A 16,215-nucleotide genomic window follows, 5' to 3' on the forward strand; every position below is an offset into this window, starting at 1 on the left:
TGCAGCTGTTCAGGAAGAAACCGCAGGACTTTCAGCGTCGTTTCGTCACTATGGTGAAACATGGATACGTTACTATACTCCTGAGACCAAAGAACGATCTGAACAGTGGGTTACCAAGGGAGAATCTGTACCAAGAAAGGCGAAGACCATTCCTTCGGCCGGAGAGGCTATGGCGACTGTCTTTTGGGATTCGCAAGGGATAATCCTCATCGACTATCTGAAAAAGGGTAAAACTATTACAGCTGCATATTATTCATCGTTATTTGAACGTTTGTAAACCGAGTTGCAAGAAAAACGCCGGCGATTGGAACGCAAAAAAGTCATTTTCCATCATGACGTCATTTTCCATCATGACAATGCACCGGACACACCTCAGTAGCTGTGGTCGCAGAATTAATGGAAATAGGATTCCAACTCGTTTCACATCCCCCCCTATCCTCCAGACTTGGCTCCCTCGGACTACTATTTGTTCCCCAATTTGAAGAAATGGCTGGCGGAACAAATATTTTATTCAAACGAGGAGGTGATTGCAGCAACTAATAGCTATTTTGCAGACTTGGACAATTCCTATTATTCGGAAAGGATCAACAAATTAGAGCAGCGTTGGACGAAGTGTATAATTCTAAAAGGAGACTATGTCGAAAGATAAAAAACACCCCACGTAATTCATGTAAAGTGTTTAAATAGGGGCGATCAAGAAGTTTCCGTTTGAGGGCGTTTCTGCAGCGTATATGCAACGTATCGCAACTCCGATACGGGTATATAGGCACCAACATGTAGGTAGGGATTGGTGTGGCATTCGTGTCTTTCCGATGTGCGTGCGGTAAAAGCAGAAACGTGAACTATGGCAACGTTATTACCAGATGCGTCCAAACTGGACCAACGTGCATTTTTTATAATCAGTCGAAGTACAAACACCGGCAGACTCCCATCGGAGAAGGAAGAATGTGTACGAGGCAGCATATCTGTCGAAAACCGATAAGGGATACTGCTGCTTCGTGATAAGCCACGTCCCCATATCTCAAATGTAGTAACGCGAAGTTAGGCCAGCTTAAGTGACACACTCGAGCACTCGCCCTGGAGTCCTAACCCTCCCAATGCGCTTATAACGCGTTCGGTCCCTTAAAAAAGCCCTTGAGGAATCAGTGATTCTTGTCGGACGAAGGATGTGCAGCAGACCGTTCGGCTACGGACTTTTTTAAGCAGCAGGACACGATGTTTTACTAAACTGGTATCTTCAACCCGGTGCGTCGGTGAGTTGATTGTCTCAATACTCACTGCGAATTTGCCCAGGCATATCGATTCTGGACTGTACGGCCTTCCAACGAGAACTTTTTGATCGCCCCCTCACACTGAAACGCAACACTGAAAACCTATGAGATAGCGTATCGAGTCACAGTGATTCGTTGTCGCATGTTGTAATTTGTTTTTCATCACTGTTGCAAGCAGTCATTCAATGATCTATAGATCATCTCACCTAATGTCATGTAAGCTTTAAGTGCGATCTTCTCCGGTTTCGTCGTTATTTTATTTTACCTCTAGGATGGGTGACTGACAGTAACTCAGGTACTTGCAGCCGGTCACACTATCCATTTCAAAATCTATCAAGACACTTTGTTGAAATGAATCGGAGGATATTGATAGACTTGGGTGTTTTATGGCGTCTGTGTGTAAGCTGTGAACCAGGAACTGCTTCCCTCCTTTGCAGTTCACAGATACTTCTGAAACGTTGTGCAATCTTGTACAGGCAATGCTCGATGTAAACGTATCCCATTCGAAACAAAAGACATAAGGTTAAATTTCGAAAGCAACTTTCTTTGATTAGTAGATGTATTTCTAAAGTAACATCTGACTGGTTTGCTGTAAGAACGATTTAAAAAAAGATAAAGCAACTAAGAGTTGCGAGCACTTACATCTTAAGTCATTTTACTGCGTTGTCGCCAAACGGTGTCATCAACTTACGCATTACATTACATACTCAGCGTGGGACAGGGGATATCTGTTCTTGGCGCCTCCACCTGACGTCCCTCCAAATATAAATCACCATTTGAACACGAATTCTGTCCGTACTGAGAGACGGACGGACGGACGGACAGGTGAGTAGATGTATAAGTTTGAAGAAAGAACTTGGAATCTATATTGAGTGATGGGAAGTATACCCAAGAGTCTTTAGTCATGTAATCTCAAACTCTTTCGCCATTTAGCGCGAAACATGAGGCAATCCAGCTCTCCCTTCCTTCCTCCCCCCCCCCCCCCCCCCCCCCCCATGCACGCGGCTCCCCTACATTTCCCTACTTGGTTACGCTTTACGCTTTTGCTGAAACTTGTTTTGCACCGGCTTCAAACGGTTCAGGTCCCTAGATTCATTGCAAAGCATGCTAGCTGGGATCCAGCTGGAAACTATAATTACTAGGCACGAATGACTATTATGACTTGAATGGTCAGATACACTAAGTCAAAACACACACCACGAAGGAATTATCTGAATGAGGTGAAAAACGATAGATATTGTGCACATGTACAGACAAGCAAATGATCACATTTTCAGAATAACTGGGTGATTTACTCAAGAGAAAGAGCTTCACAAATTGAGCAAGTCAATAATGCGTTGTTGATCACTGACTCTCATGCAAGCAGTTATTTGGCTTGGAATATTTATAGGGTTATTGGATGATCTCTTGAGAGATATCGTGCCAAATTCTGTCCATTTGCGGCGCTGGATCATCAAAATCCCAAGCTGGTTGGAAAGCCCTGCCCATAATGCTCCAAAGATTCTCAATTGAGGAGAGATCTGGCGACCTTGGTGGCCAAGGTAGGATTTGCCAAGCACGAAGACAAGCAGCTGGGACTCTCGCCATGTGCAGGCGGGCGTATGTTGCTGAAATGTAAGCCCATGGTTGCTTGTCATGAAGAGTAACACAACGGGGCGTTACCATATCGTCGATGAACCGCTGTCCTGTAAGAGTACCGTGGATGACAACCAGAGATGTTCTGCTATGAAAAGAAATGGACCCTCATACCGTCAGTCGTGATTCTCGGGCCTTAGGGCTGGCGACACGTAAGTTGGAATCTCACCACTGTCTGGGACGCGTCCAGACGCGTCTTTGCTGGTCATTAGTGCTCAATTCGCAGCTGGACTCATCATTGAAGACAATTGTACTCCATTCAATGGGATTCCTGTCTGAATGTGCCTGAGCCTACTGCAAACGGGCTTCTTGGCGAACATAGGTCAATGATTATCCGCACGACGCGCAAGGATAGCCGTGAGCTCAGCCGCCTTTCGTTGTCACCGAAGCACCAGTTGTGCGTCAGATCGATGATAATGATGAAATCCGGGGCTCTGCCTGCCTCTCTGACTTGCTCGGACCTTAAGTTCTGTCGTCTCTCTTGGTCGACAGCTTCCTTCTTGATGTTTTGCATCGTTCGTATTCATATGTCGAGTGCTGCACCGATTACTCCAACCAGATTCTTTGAACTCAACTAAACGTCCGTTATCAAATGCGATATCTGCGGATATTTTCAACATGCCCGTCATCGAGGCATAGTTATTATCCAGCTGAATTCACGGAAAGAAATTCGCATAGGTTATATTCTACATTTCCCCTCTTCACTGTACTTGCCAGCTGCGCGGTGAAATTGCGCTGAAGCGTCGCACATTCATCATCCATCGGCCGCCAAAGTTTGCAGTTTCGTATTTACCGCCGATACCTGCACTGATCAGCCAGAACATTATGACCACAGACCCACTATCGATATAAATCCGTCCAGGCGATAGCATAGTCATCTGGTGAAGACGACTGCTAGTCAGGTACGTGCACGGAGCGTATAGTATCAGTGATCGCACTGTCCATGTGGAGAATGAGGAAGGCGCGCCATCTATGACCGAGGGCAGATCGCGATGGTCCGGAGGCTCGGCACGTACATTTCGGAAACGGCACGACTTAACGGGTATTACTACACCATCAAACTTCCGTCCAGTTTTACTTTTGCCCATATTCTCAAAAATTTTACAAACATATGTAGCCGTCTTCTTAACCATCTGACCACAAATAAAATATTATCCAAGTCACAATTTGTGTTTTCTACAGGGTTCTGATATTGAGAAGGCTATCTGCATATACAGTGAGAATGTATGAGAATAAGTTTAATTCATTAGTCAATAAATTACAAGCTGCTGGTATATTTTGTGATCTGTCAAAGGCATTTGACTGTAAATCACAATATCCTTTTAAGTAAATTAGAATATTATGGTGTAACAGGAAATGCTGCAAAATGGTTCAGATCCTATATCTCTGACAGAAAACAATGGGTGTCAATAGGGAAGAGACGAGTAACATGTGGTGTCCCCCAAGGTTCCATCGTAGGGCCCTTACCTTATCTCGTGACATCAGTAACATTACCAAATGCCAGATTTATTTTGTTTTGTTTGCAGATGATACAAACGTAGAGATAAACAGTAAATCAAGTACAGCCTTAGAAAGGTCGGCTAATGAAATTTTCATGGACATTAATAAATGATTGCTAGCCAGTTCTCTGCACTAAACCTTGAAAAAACATACTACATACTGTTCAGAGCTTTAAAAGTTTCCTGCCAGTATATGCCACAGAACTGCTGAAGCGCCTAAACAAATCTCTATTTGCTATGTGAATGTTGTCAGAGGTAGGTGATATAAAAACATAAAAGCTACAGTATTGTGCTTACTTTCATTCCATAATGTCATATGGGATTAGTTTCTGGGGTAACTCATAAATACGAGATATAGTTCACCTAACCCAAAAACGCGCAATACGAATTATTTGTGGTGTGAAATCAAGAACGTCCTGCAGAGGTCTGTATTAGGGAACTGGGAATACTTAGCTACTGCTTCCTTATATATATATATATATATATATATATATATATATATATATATATATATGAAATCTGTCATTAATTTTTTTCCAAACCAACATCTCAGTTCACGGAATCAATACTAGAAACAAGAATAACCTTCACAAAGATTTGAAGTCACTTCGGTTCAGAAAAGTGTCCACTATTCATCAATACACATTATCAGTAACATGCCAGCAGTCATAAAAAGTTTAACTACTAATGAAGTTTAGTTTGAGCAGAGAGTAAAGGATTTATTGGTGATTAGCTCCAACCCCATTGGTGAATTTCTTAGCAGAACCGATTGATGTGTCTATGTTATTAATAATATAATATAACGTGAATATTGCATGCAATGTGACTTCTGTACAAATTTTGTGTAATAATTGGATCATTGTAAATAAGTGCTGTAAAATGTTTTTATTTGATGATTCGTGTCTACAATAGCCTAAGAATTATCATATGCACCTAAGTGTATCGAACATTTAATATTTGGTGAGCAGTTGTATATCCTTTTAGATGTACACTCCTGGAAATTGAAATAAGAACACCGTGAAGTCATTGTCCCAGGAAGGGGAAACTTTATTGACACATTCCTGGGGTCAGATACATCACATGATCACACTGACAGAACCACAGGCACATAGACACAGGCAACAGAGCATGCACAATGTCGGCACTAGTACAGTGTATATCCACCTTTCGCAGCAATGCAGGCTGCTATTCCCCCATGGAGACGATCGTAGAGATGCTGGATGTAGTCCTGTGGAAAGGCTTGCCATGCCATTTCCACCTGGCGCCTCAGTTGGACCAGCGTTCGTGCTGGACGTGCAGACCACATGAGACGACGCTTCATCCAGTCCCAAACATGCTCAATGGGGGACAGATCCAGAGATCTTGCTGGCCAGGGTAGTTGACTTACACCTTCTAGAGCACGTTGGGTGGCACGGGATACATGCGGACGTGCATTGTCCTGTTGGAACAGCAAGTTCCCTTGCCGGTCTAGGAATGGTAGAACGATGGGTTCGATGACGGTTTGGATGTACCGTGCACTATTCAGTGTCCCCTTGACGATCACGAGTGGTGTACGGCCAGTGTAGGAGATCGCTCCCCACACCATGATGCCGGGTGTTGGCCCTGTGTGCCTCGGTCGTATGCAGTCCTGATTGTGGCGCTCACCTGCACGGCGCCAAACACGCATACGACCATCATTGGCACCAAGGCAGAAGCGACTCTCATCGCTGAAGACGACACGTCTCCATTCATCCCTCCATTCACGCCTGTCGCGACACCACTGGAGGCGGGCTGCACGATGTTGGGGCGTGAGCGGAAGACGGCCTAACGGTGTGCGGGACCGTAGCCCAGCTTCATGGAGATGGTTGCGAATGGTCCTCGCCGATAGCCCAGGAGCAACAGTGTCCCTAATTTGCTGGGAAGTGGCGGTGCGGTCCCCTACGGCACTGAGTAGGACCCTACGGTCTTGGCGTGCATCCGTGTGTCGCTGCGGTCCGGTCCCAGGTCGACGGGCACGTGCACCTTCCGCCGACCACTGGCGACAACATCGATGTACTGTGGAGACCTCACGCCCCACGTGTTGAGCAATTCGGCGGTACGTCCACCCGGCCTCCCGCATGCCCACTATACGCCCTCGCTCAAAGTCCGTCAACTGCACATACGGTTCACGTCCACGCTGTCGCGGCATGCTACCAGTGTTAAAGACTGCGATGGAGCTCCGTATGCCACGGCAAACTGGCTGACACTGACGGCGGCGGTGAACAAATGCTGCGCAGCTAGCGCCATTCGACGGCCAACACCGCGGTTCCTGGTGTGTCCGCTGTGCCGTGCGTGTGATCATTGCTTGTACAGCCGTCTCGCAGTGTCCGGAGCAAGTATGGTGGGTCTGACACACCGGTGTCAATGTGTTCTTTTTTCCATTTCCAGGAGTATATATATGGTTAAGATTTTTTAATATTTTTTTACTGATTCCACATCCACAAAGGCAATTTCGTTCGGGATCTGTGGAAGAAACGTTAGCATATCTAATATTTATTGTGTATCGTTGTTTTCTGACGTGTTCCCATCCCAGAGGATCTCCTCACTATGGATCAATTAGAACGAAAAACACGTCTAATCTAATCCAGACTATACTGGCGTCAGTTGGCCACATTGATATCTCAGTATTTTCGCATTTTTGTTCAATCATTGAGTATTTGATTGCGGTGCCAGGCGTCGTAATCCGGATGTCAAGCTTTAAGAAAAACAAAGGAAGGGCACATTGACCAGACAAGCACACAGATGGCTTCGTCAGAGCTTGTGGAGATTTTCCACTGCCAGGATATCGAGCACGATGACGTCAAGGCGTTTATAATCGTGGGATGGGGAGGCTTGAGTGAGTGCATTGTTTATTTTTTTTTTTTGACCTCGGCTCAGCGTCTGCCGGTGCTCGAAAGCAACGCTTTGATATGCAGATGGGGAGACCCTCAGCAAGCCGTGTTAGGCTTGGCGCGTGCGCTATTGATTGCGGGGGCTGGCGTCGGCGGTGTGTCACCTTTTGTTCGCGAGCTCCCCAGACACCCCTCAGGGCACCGAAAAGCAACAGGGGCTGCTCGCGCCGATGAAAGGCTTGCGCGCGCTGACCGATCGGCCTCGTAATAATGTGATTAGCCGCGTGACTGCGGCAGGCGGCGTGCCACGCGCGGCTCTGTTAATGCTGGGACCTAGCAGGGTGACGGGGGGAGGGGAGCTACCGCAGCAGACGGTGGCGAATGGGGCTGCGTCCGGGACAGTTGAGCGTCGCCTCGTGGCCGTTTTGTGTTTATAATGACTCGCGACATCTGGCGCATTGAGGATGCGAGCGAACAAAAGCTAGCTGAATGTTGCCAGCAACAGAAGATCAGCGTCTACAGACCAACTAGTAAGCTAAATGGCCCCGTGGTAAGGCACTGTGTGACGCATGAGATGGATTATTTGCATTTGTTACGTTTTTCTACACCAATAATTAACCATTTTTTGGTCATTTTTATCTCATTTGGCTTGCACGTTCCCCACACCTCAGTCCCCTTTTGGTTATGGGGACACGAAAGAAAGAATACGCCACGCCAGCCAACGATGTGTGTACACAACCGGATCGCGTCTTTAATGAGTGCCGGCAGGTGCAACAACGACCAGTTATACTTCAAAGGGTGCGTCGTTCCTTATGCCGGGGGGGCAGAGGGTTGCATTGTCATGAGTGGACGCCGCGTTGAATATCTCCTGTAAGCTCTTGTTTATCGCAAAAGTAGGCATTTCCAGACCCAAGTTTATTGGACTCACTTTCCTTGTTTCGAGGAGTACTACCACCTCTCATTTAACTCTTTTTTTTTTTTTTTTTTACGTCTTGTATATGTCAACCACTTTCATCCACGGAGAGATGATTTTTTCCCTTCAAGAACGCTAATAGTTTAAATTTTATTCTTTGTTAATATTTTCTGTCACCAAATATTTATCAACGTAGTGTCCACTTCTTCTCCAATTAGAGACCAGGCAGAGTGATACAGCGATAAGACACTTGACTTCATTCGCGAGGATGACAATTAAATTCCCCATCCCTTCATATTGATTTCTGTGGTCTCTCTAAGTTACTTACGGGACTAACAGAGTATCGTTTGACAAGGGAATTGCCCATTTTCTTCCAATTTCTTCTCCAGTCCAAGCTAATGATCTGTCTCTAATGGCCCATTATTGATGAGACATTAAACCCTCACTATCCCCCCCCCCCCCCTCTTTCCACCAGTTGTAGTGCAATGTAGGCATTTAGTGCTCTTGGCTGGTTAGGTGGTCACTGAGGTTTTTCTAGCATGCTTAATGCAAAATTTATTTGAGTTCAGTCAGAGTCCGCCTGCTTAGCTGGGTGGTAACGTGCTTTCCTCCCATGCAAGTGGGCCCGGGTTCGATTACCGGCAGGGTTGGAGATCTCTGCTTGTGGGCCGGGTGTTGTGTTGTGGTAATTAAATAATTAATTTACTGGTATTTATCAATCGACCCACCTGGATAGCTGCACTTGTCAGCACACTGCTCCCATGATTCAGGGAGGTGTGCCAGCCCTGGATCGAATATACCTGGTGTAACTAATGATGAGTAAAATGGGAATTCTATTGTTAAAGGCAGAGGAAAGAGTGGATAGGTGGAAAGAGTACACTGAAGGCCTCTGTGAGGGGAAGATTTGTCTAACGTGATAGAAGAAGAAACAGGAGTCAATTTAGAAGATATAGGAGATCCAGTATTAGAATCAGAATTTAAGTAAACTTTGAAGGATTTGAGATCAAATAAGACAGAAAGGATAGATAACATTTCATCAGAATTCCTAAAATCAGTGGGGGAATTGGCAACAAAAATACTATTCTCGTTGGAGTGTAGAATGTGTGAGTATGGCGACACACCATCTGACTTTCGGAAAAATATCATCCACACAATTCTGAAGACTGCAAGAGCTGACAAGTGTGAGACTTGTTGCACAATGAGCATAACAGCTCATGCATACAAGTTGACGACAAGAATAATATCCAGGAGACTGGAAAAAAAGGATATGTTAGATGGCGATCAGTTCGGCTTTAGGAAAAGTAAAGGCACCAGAGAGGCATTTCTGACATTGCAATTGATAATGAAAGCAAGACTAAAGAAAAATAATACACATTCACTGGATTTGTCGACTTGGAAAAAGTGTTCGACAATATAAAATCGTGCAAGATATTCGAAATCCTGAGAAAAATAGGGGTAAGCTCCAGGGAGAGACAGGTAATATACAATATGTACAAAAGCCAAGAGAGAATTATAAGAGTGGACGACCAAAAACGAAGTGCTTGGATTAAAAAGGGTGTAAGGCAGGGATGTAGTCTTTCACCCCTACTGTTCAATCTTACTTCAAAGAAACAGTGGTGGAAATAAAAGAAAGGTTCAGGAGTGGAATTAAAATTCAAAGTGAAAGGATATCAACGATATGAGCTGCTGATGACATTGCTATCCTGAGTGAAAGTGAAGAAGAATTACATGATCTGCTGAATGGAATGAACAGTCTAATGAGTACTGAACATGGACTGAGAGTAAACGGGCACTTATGACATCAGCTGTTTTGCGCCCTGAAGAAACAATAGTTAACAAACAACTGAGATTAAATCAAAGAAAGACAAAAGTAATGAAACGTAGCAGAAATGAGAACAGCAAGAAACTTGACATCAAGATTGACGTCCACGAAGTAGATGAATTTAAGGAATTCTACTACCCAGGCAGCAAAATAAGCAGTGATGAACAGAGAAAGAAGAACACCAAAAGTGGAATAGAGCTGGCAAAAAGGGCATTCCTGGCCCAGAGAAGTCTACTAGTATCAAACATAGGCCTTAACTTGGGGAAGACATTTCTGAGAATGTATGTTTGGAGCACAGCATTCTATGGTAGTGTGAAAACAAGAACAGAAGATAATCGAACCCCTCTCCCCTGAGGTGTGGTGCTACAGACGAATGTTGAAAATTAGGTGGATTGACAAGATAAGGAATGAAGAGGTTCGGCACAGAATCGAAGAGGAAAGGAATATGTGGGAAGCACTGACAAGGAGAAGGGACAGGATGATAGGCCATCTGTTAGGACACCAGGGAATGACTTCCATGGTATTAGAATGGATGTAGAGGGCAAAAATGATAGAGGAAGACAGAGACTGGAATACATCCAGCAAATTATTGAGGACGTAGATTGAAAGTGCTACTTTGAAAAAAATGGTTCAAATGGCTCTGAGCACTATGGGACTTAACTTCTGAGGTCATCAGTCCCCTAGAACTTAGAACTACTTAAACCTAACTAACCTAAGGACATCGCACACACCCATGCCCGAGGCAGGATTCGAACCTGCGACCGTAGCAGTCGCGCAGTTCCAGACTAGCGCCTAGAACCGCTCGGCCACCCCAGCCAGCTGCTACTTTGAGATGAGGAGGCTGACACAGGAAAAGAATTCATAGTGGGCCACTCCAAAGACTGACTCAAAAGGATTGGTCTTTCCCTTAGAATTACTGAAGTGCTTGAGAGACTGAACAACGTCAGAAATATTCCACATGGCATGTTATAGAATATCAATAACTCAGACTTCAAAAAGACTGTAGTAATTCGTGTTTCACAAAAGATAGGTGCTGAGCGTTGCGTTACTACACCATCAGTTTAATTTAATAAGTCATACTTGCAAAAAGCTGACATGAATTATCTAACTAGGAACAAATAGAAAAAAAAAATTGTGGAAACTGACCTTAAGGGTGAACAATATCAAACAAACATACAATGTAGTGCTGACTTATGACATTATCTTAGAAGATAATCAGTGGAAAATCCAGGATGGAATATAACAATATTATGAAAAGGAAAGTAGCTACTCACCATATAGTGGAGATGCTGAGTTGCAGATAGGCACAACAAAATGACAGACAGTCTTTTTGTTGTGCCTATCTGTGACTCAGCATCTCCGCTAAATGTTGTGTAGCAACTTACCTTTTCATAATATTATTATCTTAGAAGATAAATGTAGAAATTCACATCTATATGTAGAACATACATAAATTTAGAGAAGGCTTTTGACTGAACAGTGTATGCTGTGAACAGCGATTTGCAGTTTCATATAATGAAATAATTTGTAGATCTAGCTATTTATTTAATATCTTCCTATTTTTTGTGGAACTTGCAGAAATTTCTATAGTCTTTATTTTAATTGACTTGTAAATAATGTAACACACATTTTAATGTGAAAAAATTTCTTCCCTTCCAGGAGTGTATGAATTTGTTCCACTTGAAGATGGCACTGGGCAGAGATTGCAGATAAATGCACAAAACTGCATCCACTGCAAAACTTGTGACATTAAAGACCCAAGCCAGAACATCAATTGGGTGGTACCAGAAGGTGGTGGTGGACCAGCTTATGATGGAATGTAAATGCAGAGTACCACATGGCATCATGCAGAGTCAGCATCTTTTCATCAAAGATTACTGGTTATCTGGTTAAAATAAATCACATGCCTATGTTTTTATTTATTTATCTGACATTTTTTTCATTGTATTGAGTTTTTGGCTTATGACTTTATGTTTAAGTGATCAGTGACTTTTGTGGCATGATTCTCACACTGATAATTATAATGTGTCATTGCTTGTAATTGTATCATTGTCAGTTCAATATAATATTACATCTAATGAAGTATTTATACAGAAATAATGTAAGTGATCATGTATTTGCAGTGATTCTTTAAACTCAATTCAAACTGAGTTAAATGAACAATAATTCATTTGAATAATTTATAACACAAAGAAACCTAAGCAACTTCTTCAACATCTTTACAGTCAGCTTGTTATCTTACAGAGTCAAAATTTACTGGCATTGGTCACTCTGAAGATCAACAACAGATTCCTACAGAATGTTGAATCAGACTACTTGTGATTTCAGTGTATGACCCTCTACAACACACGAACCTGCATGATGCCAGCATTGACTTCTTGCCTTCAAATCAGTACAAATGAGGAACTGGTGCAATAGAATTAATAAACTGTTAACCTCTTCACAATTTTCTGTAATTACAATAATTTGTTCCTGGATTGTGGAAAGCTGCTAATGGAGATAAGTTGCACTGAAGACTGACATCAGTTATTATATAAGTGAGTTCCAATTATTCTGGGCAGATTGTGCAAAAGTTCACAGACAGTTAATATTCAGTTTTTCTTGATTTTTTTTTTTTTTGGTCACTGTAACAGCTTCATGAAACAGCCTAAATTTACCATGTTTGGCAAATAATAAAACAAATTAATGTTCAGTAAATATTATGGCAGCTAGATTAATTGATTCTTGTACATGATGCCTAACAGATAAGATACAAGAGCTTTTTTAATTCAATCTTAAGAAGAAAGTACACAAGTCTATAGCCATTATATCATATATTATGATAAAAAATTAATGGTGACTGTAAGAAAACATCATGTATATTTTTCATTCTCTTTTGTGCATGATAAATCGTGTGACATATTTCCCGTGGTAATTTTTGAAAACACTATAAATGTAAACTCATATCTTACATTCTCTTGGATAGGAGAATGATAAGAACTCAACATATTTCATCCAAGTTATTCATGGATTAAATATAATTGGCACTTTTTAGGCAATTGATTATAATTATCTTTCTTGTGTTGTTATTTTTATATATTTTTGTAGTAAAATTGTTCATTTTTAAGAAGTAAATTTTATTTTTTTGAGAGAATTATTAATTGGATGTTATGCATCTAATTTTGTTACTGTGTTAACTTTTTCATATTACCAGTTCTTTACTCTCGAAACAGTCAGTTTTTTAGTCTTTAAACAGTCTCAGATCCTTTATAGATGTCATATTTTCTAGTTAAATGTGCAAAATGGAAACACAATAGATGTAGTTTCTTAAGGGTGATATTTTCACCATTTTTCATCTTTATCACTTTTTCTAATAACTGTAAAGGAAAATGCGTATGTAGCTTACAATTCAAAGTTCATCAATGATATGAAGATGTGGGCAATCCAAATGCATTGGGGTAGGGAACATTTTTCTCTTAGCGTTCTTTGTGTATCTTTGTTTCTGTTTTTTAATGGTGGTACAAATTTAATTACATATGTGGGGAATTCCTGTTCCCACAGCGAATTGTTGTGTAGAAGAGACCACCAACACACTATCGTACACACAAATGAAGCACTTTATTAATGTAAACACCATACAATAACAGAACCAACTTGTACAACGGCTGTCGAGAATGGCAGCTTGAGAATGGAGATGGCATTGTCATTGGGATGGAGTTTGATCCTGTAGCAGTATGTCATGTATGCTGTAGTGAATTGCTTCAGCACGAAGGTGTGTTAGGCATTCAGTAATGCGCAATGAGGTGTAGCATATTTATGTTGAGAGGGCAGAACCAGCAGTGTGATGTCTGATTCATCTTGTAAGTGGCCAATCAGGCATATGAAGTGTGAAGCGTCGCTCAGAATTCCATAAATGTCCGACAGGTTATCAACAAAGGCAAAACCACATTTTGGGATTCTCATTATCCAGGCAAAATAATTAAGGAAAACATCTGACAGGCACCTGTTGCACTATCCCAGGAAGAGGTGAGCGATAGTGTTGTGATGGTAGTGGTGATGTGGACCCAGGAAATGGTACATTCGTCTGAGATCTGTGTGGGTGGGGGTTAGCTGTACATGGCCCATATGATGCAGTTATTGCATATGATCATGCTGATGATATGATTGTGGTCACGAATGAAGGAATTGGAATGTTGTCAGCACAAGGATCATACGAAAGTACAGGTCGATATATAGTGGAAGGAGAGAGAAAGTACACATTACGTATATACATCCGTTGCAGTGGCACTGGCAAAGATGATGTATCTTTGTTGATTTGGTTTGTGATGAAATCTGGGTAATGTAGCATGTTGTGGACATGGACATGTTATCCTATACACAGTTCCTGCCATTGGGAGCCAAAATCTTTATTGAGTGCAACAGGTTGCCCAGAGGGGTTGTGCCATGGGCCATTGTGGTGTAGCGGAGTAATGGGATGGAGACAACATAGTCTTGCATGGCGGAAGGTGGCACCATCGTCAGATGCGGCTGGGGAGCATCAGTAGGTGTAACTGGGTGTGTTGCCTAAGGACTCAGTTTGGTGGCAACAATATGCAGGGCACAGAACTGGCATGGCTGACGCAGCTGGTAACACCAGGTGCAAGTGGGGTGAAAGGGTGAGAGCAGCAAATGTGGTATGTCGTACAATGCCTGTGGCCCCAGTACTGGGGGTATGGTGCAAGGAAACACAGTTGCCTGTCACAGCAGGCATAGCCATGGCTGCAGATGACAAAAATGGAATGGTAGTGAAAGTCACATATGGAATATAAGTTGCCTCAACCACAGTATATAGAGCATAGCAGTTTGGGGGACGTGGTAACGTCTGGTCCGAAACACACACGAGGCAGAGGTTCAAGTATGTGACCAGTTCCAGTCCAGGTGGAGATGCAGAGTGTGAGATGCCAAAACCACACTGTTCTGAAGTGGTATAGGCTATGCCACCTGGATATGATAAAATGACGGGTGGACCTCTATGTTTTAATGGTTATTTGCACTGTATGTTGTGCTGGGTTTTAAAAATCTTGATGTGAAATGCCTTGTGGAAGCATTTGGAAATGTGTTTGTAATGGAGGGAGGTCCATTGTGCATAGTAAACAACACTGCCATTCGAAAAATTTTTGCTGAGACAAAACAAATGGTGAGACAGTCCGGGTTCACCAATGAGGATATTACATATGACAATGATGTAGATTACACTAGTAATAGTCAACCACATAGTGATTTGAGTAGATTTATTCAACATGAGAACACATTACAACACAAAACTTTACAAAGTATGGTGGGAAAAAGATCCGAGAAGAGAGATAAGTCAAAAAAGTCAGTGTAGAAGAGAATAAAAGACTAGTGAATATGCTTTGCTTGCCACGAACCCGTTTCTGGAAGGCATTTCCCTCTCCACCACATAGGGTGGTACCTGGACTTGCAGGTCCAGGCAGTCAATGTCAACTCCATAACTTATATCTTTTTGGCGAGAAGTTTTATTGGGAGACAACTACAGTTCTGGGAGAGAACTACAGTAACATCAACTGGACCTTTGCGAGTGAAAATTTCAAATGTGCTTAAGGCTCAGGTAGAAATGTTTTAGTGTCTTTCATCCTAAACGATTGAGCAGTGTATTTTAAGCATTACTTGTGGTTTTGCTTACTCTTTTGAACATGTAATGGTTTTCATTTCTTGAAACTGTAATACTGCAATAGTTTTCTTGGATATCTCTTATTTATGGATGGTGAGCCGGTACTGCAGCATCCTTCTCCTACTAAAAGGTAATATTGTTCCTCTAAACCTAGCAGCGTGGTTACAGCCATTGTACTTAAAAGAGACTTGAGTGACTTACCATACTAAAAACATATCCAGTATGTGCCACATTGGAAATACATGCCTGTAATTCATGCCCTTCATTCCTAGTGCCGAAAACATTTGTAGAATTTCTAAATCCCAGTTCTCCTATTTTGTGTTTGCAGTATTGTTTTTTACTGAGTAACTAAACCCTTCCATCCTGCAATATTGGCTTCTCAAGTGCCTCTAATATGCTACTTTAGTTTGAAATTGGTAGATTAGAGGTTCTATCTGGTAAGTACTAAAAATCTTGTTGGCAACAGTCAACAGAAGTGATCTGCTTTCTAAATAACTGAAATATTGCTATTGACCTTAGTGAAATGAGCCTGGTGCATTTCACAACAGCTGAACCAGTTATTATACAGAGGCCATT

General features: G+C 42.3%; 1 protein-coding gene across 1 annotated transcript in view; it reads left to right on the forward strand.

Moving 5' to 3' along the window:
- LOC126412440 (electron transfer flavoprotein-ubiquinone oxidoreductase, mitochondrial) overlaps nucleotides 1–13,125 on the forward strand; it is a 107,173-nt gene extending 94,048 nt beyond the window's left edge. The window contains exon 11 of the mRNA XM_050082038.1: nucleotides 11,649–13,125. Within this exon, the coding sequence (XP_049937995.1) occupies nucleotides 11,649–11,812 (164 nt within the window). The 3' untranslated portion in view covers nucleotides 11,813–13,125. The remainder of the gene's footprint in view (nucleotides 1–11,648) is intronic.
- Nucleotides 13,126–16,215: the final 3,090 nt, after the last annotated feature.

Source organism: Schistocerca serialis, chromosome 7, assembly GCF_023864345.2.
Source record: "Schistocerca serialis cubense isolate TAMUIC-IGC-003099 chromosome 7, iqSchSeri2.2, whole genome shotgun sequence".
NCBI classification, from domain to species: Eukaryota; Metazoa; Arthropoda; class Insecta; order Orthoptera; family Acrididae; genus Schistocerca; species Schistocerca serialis.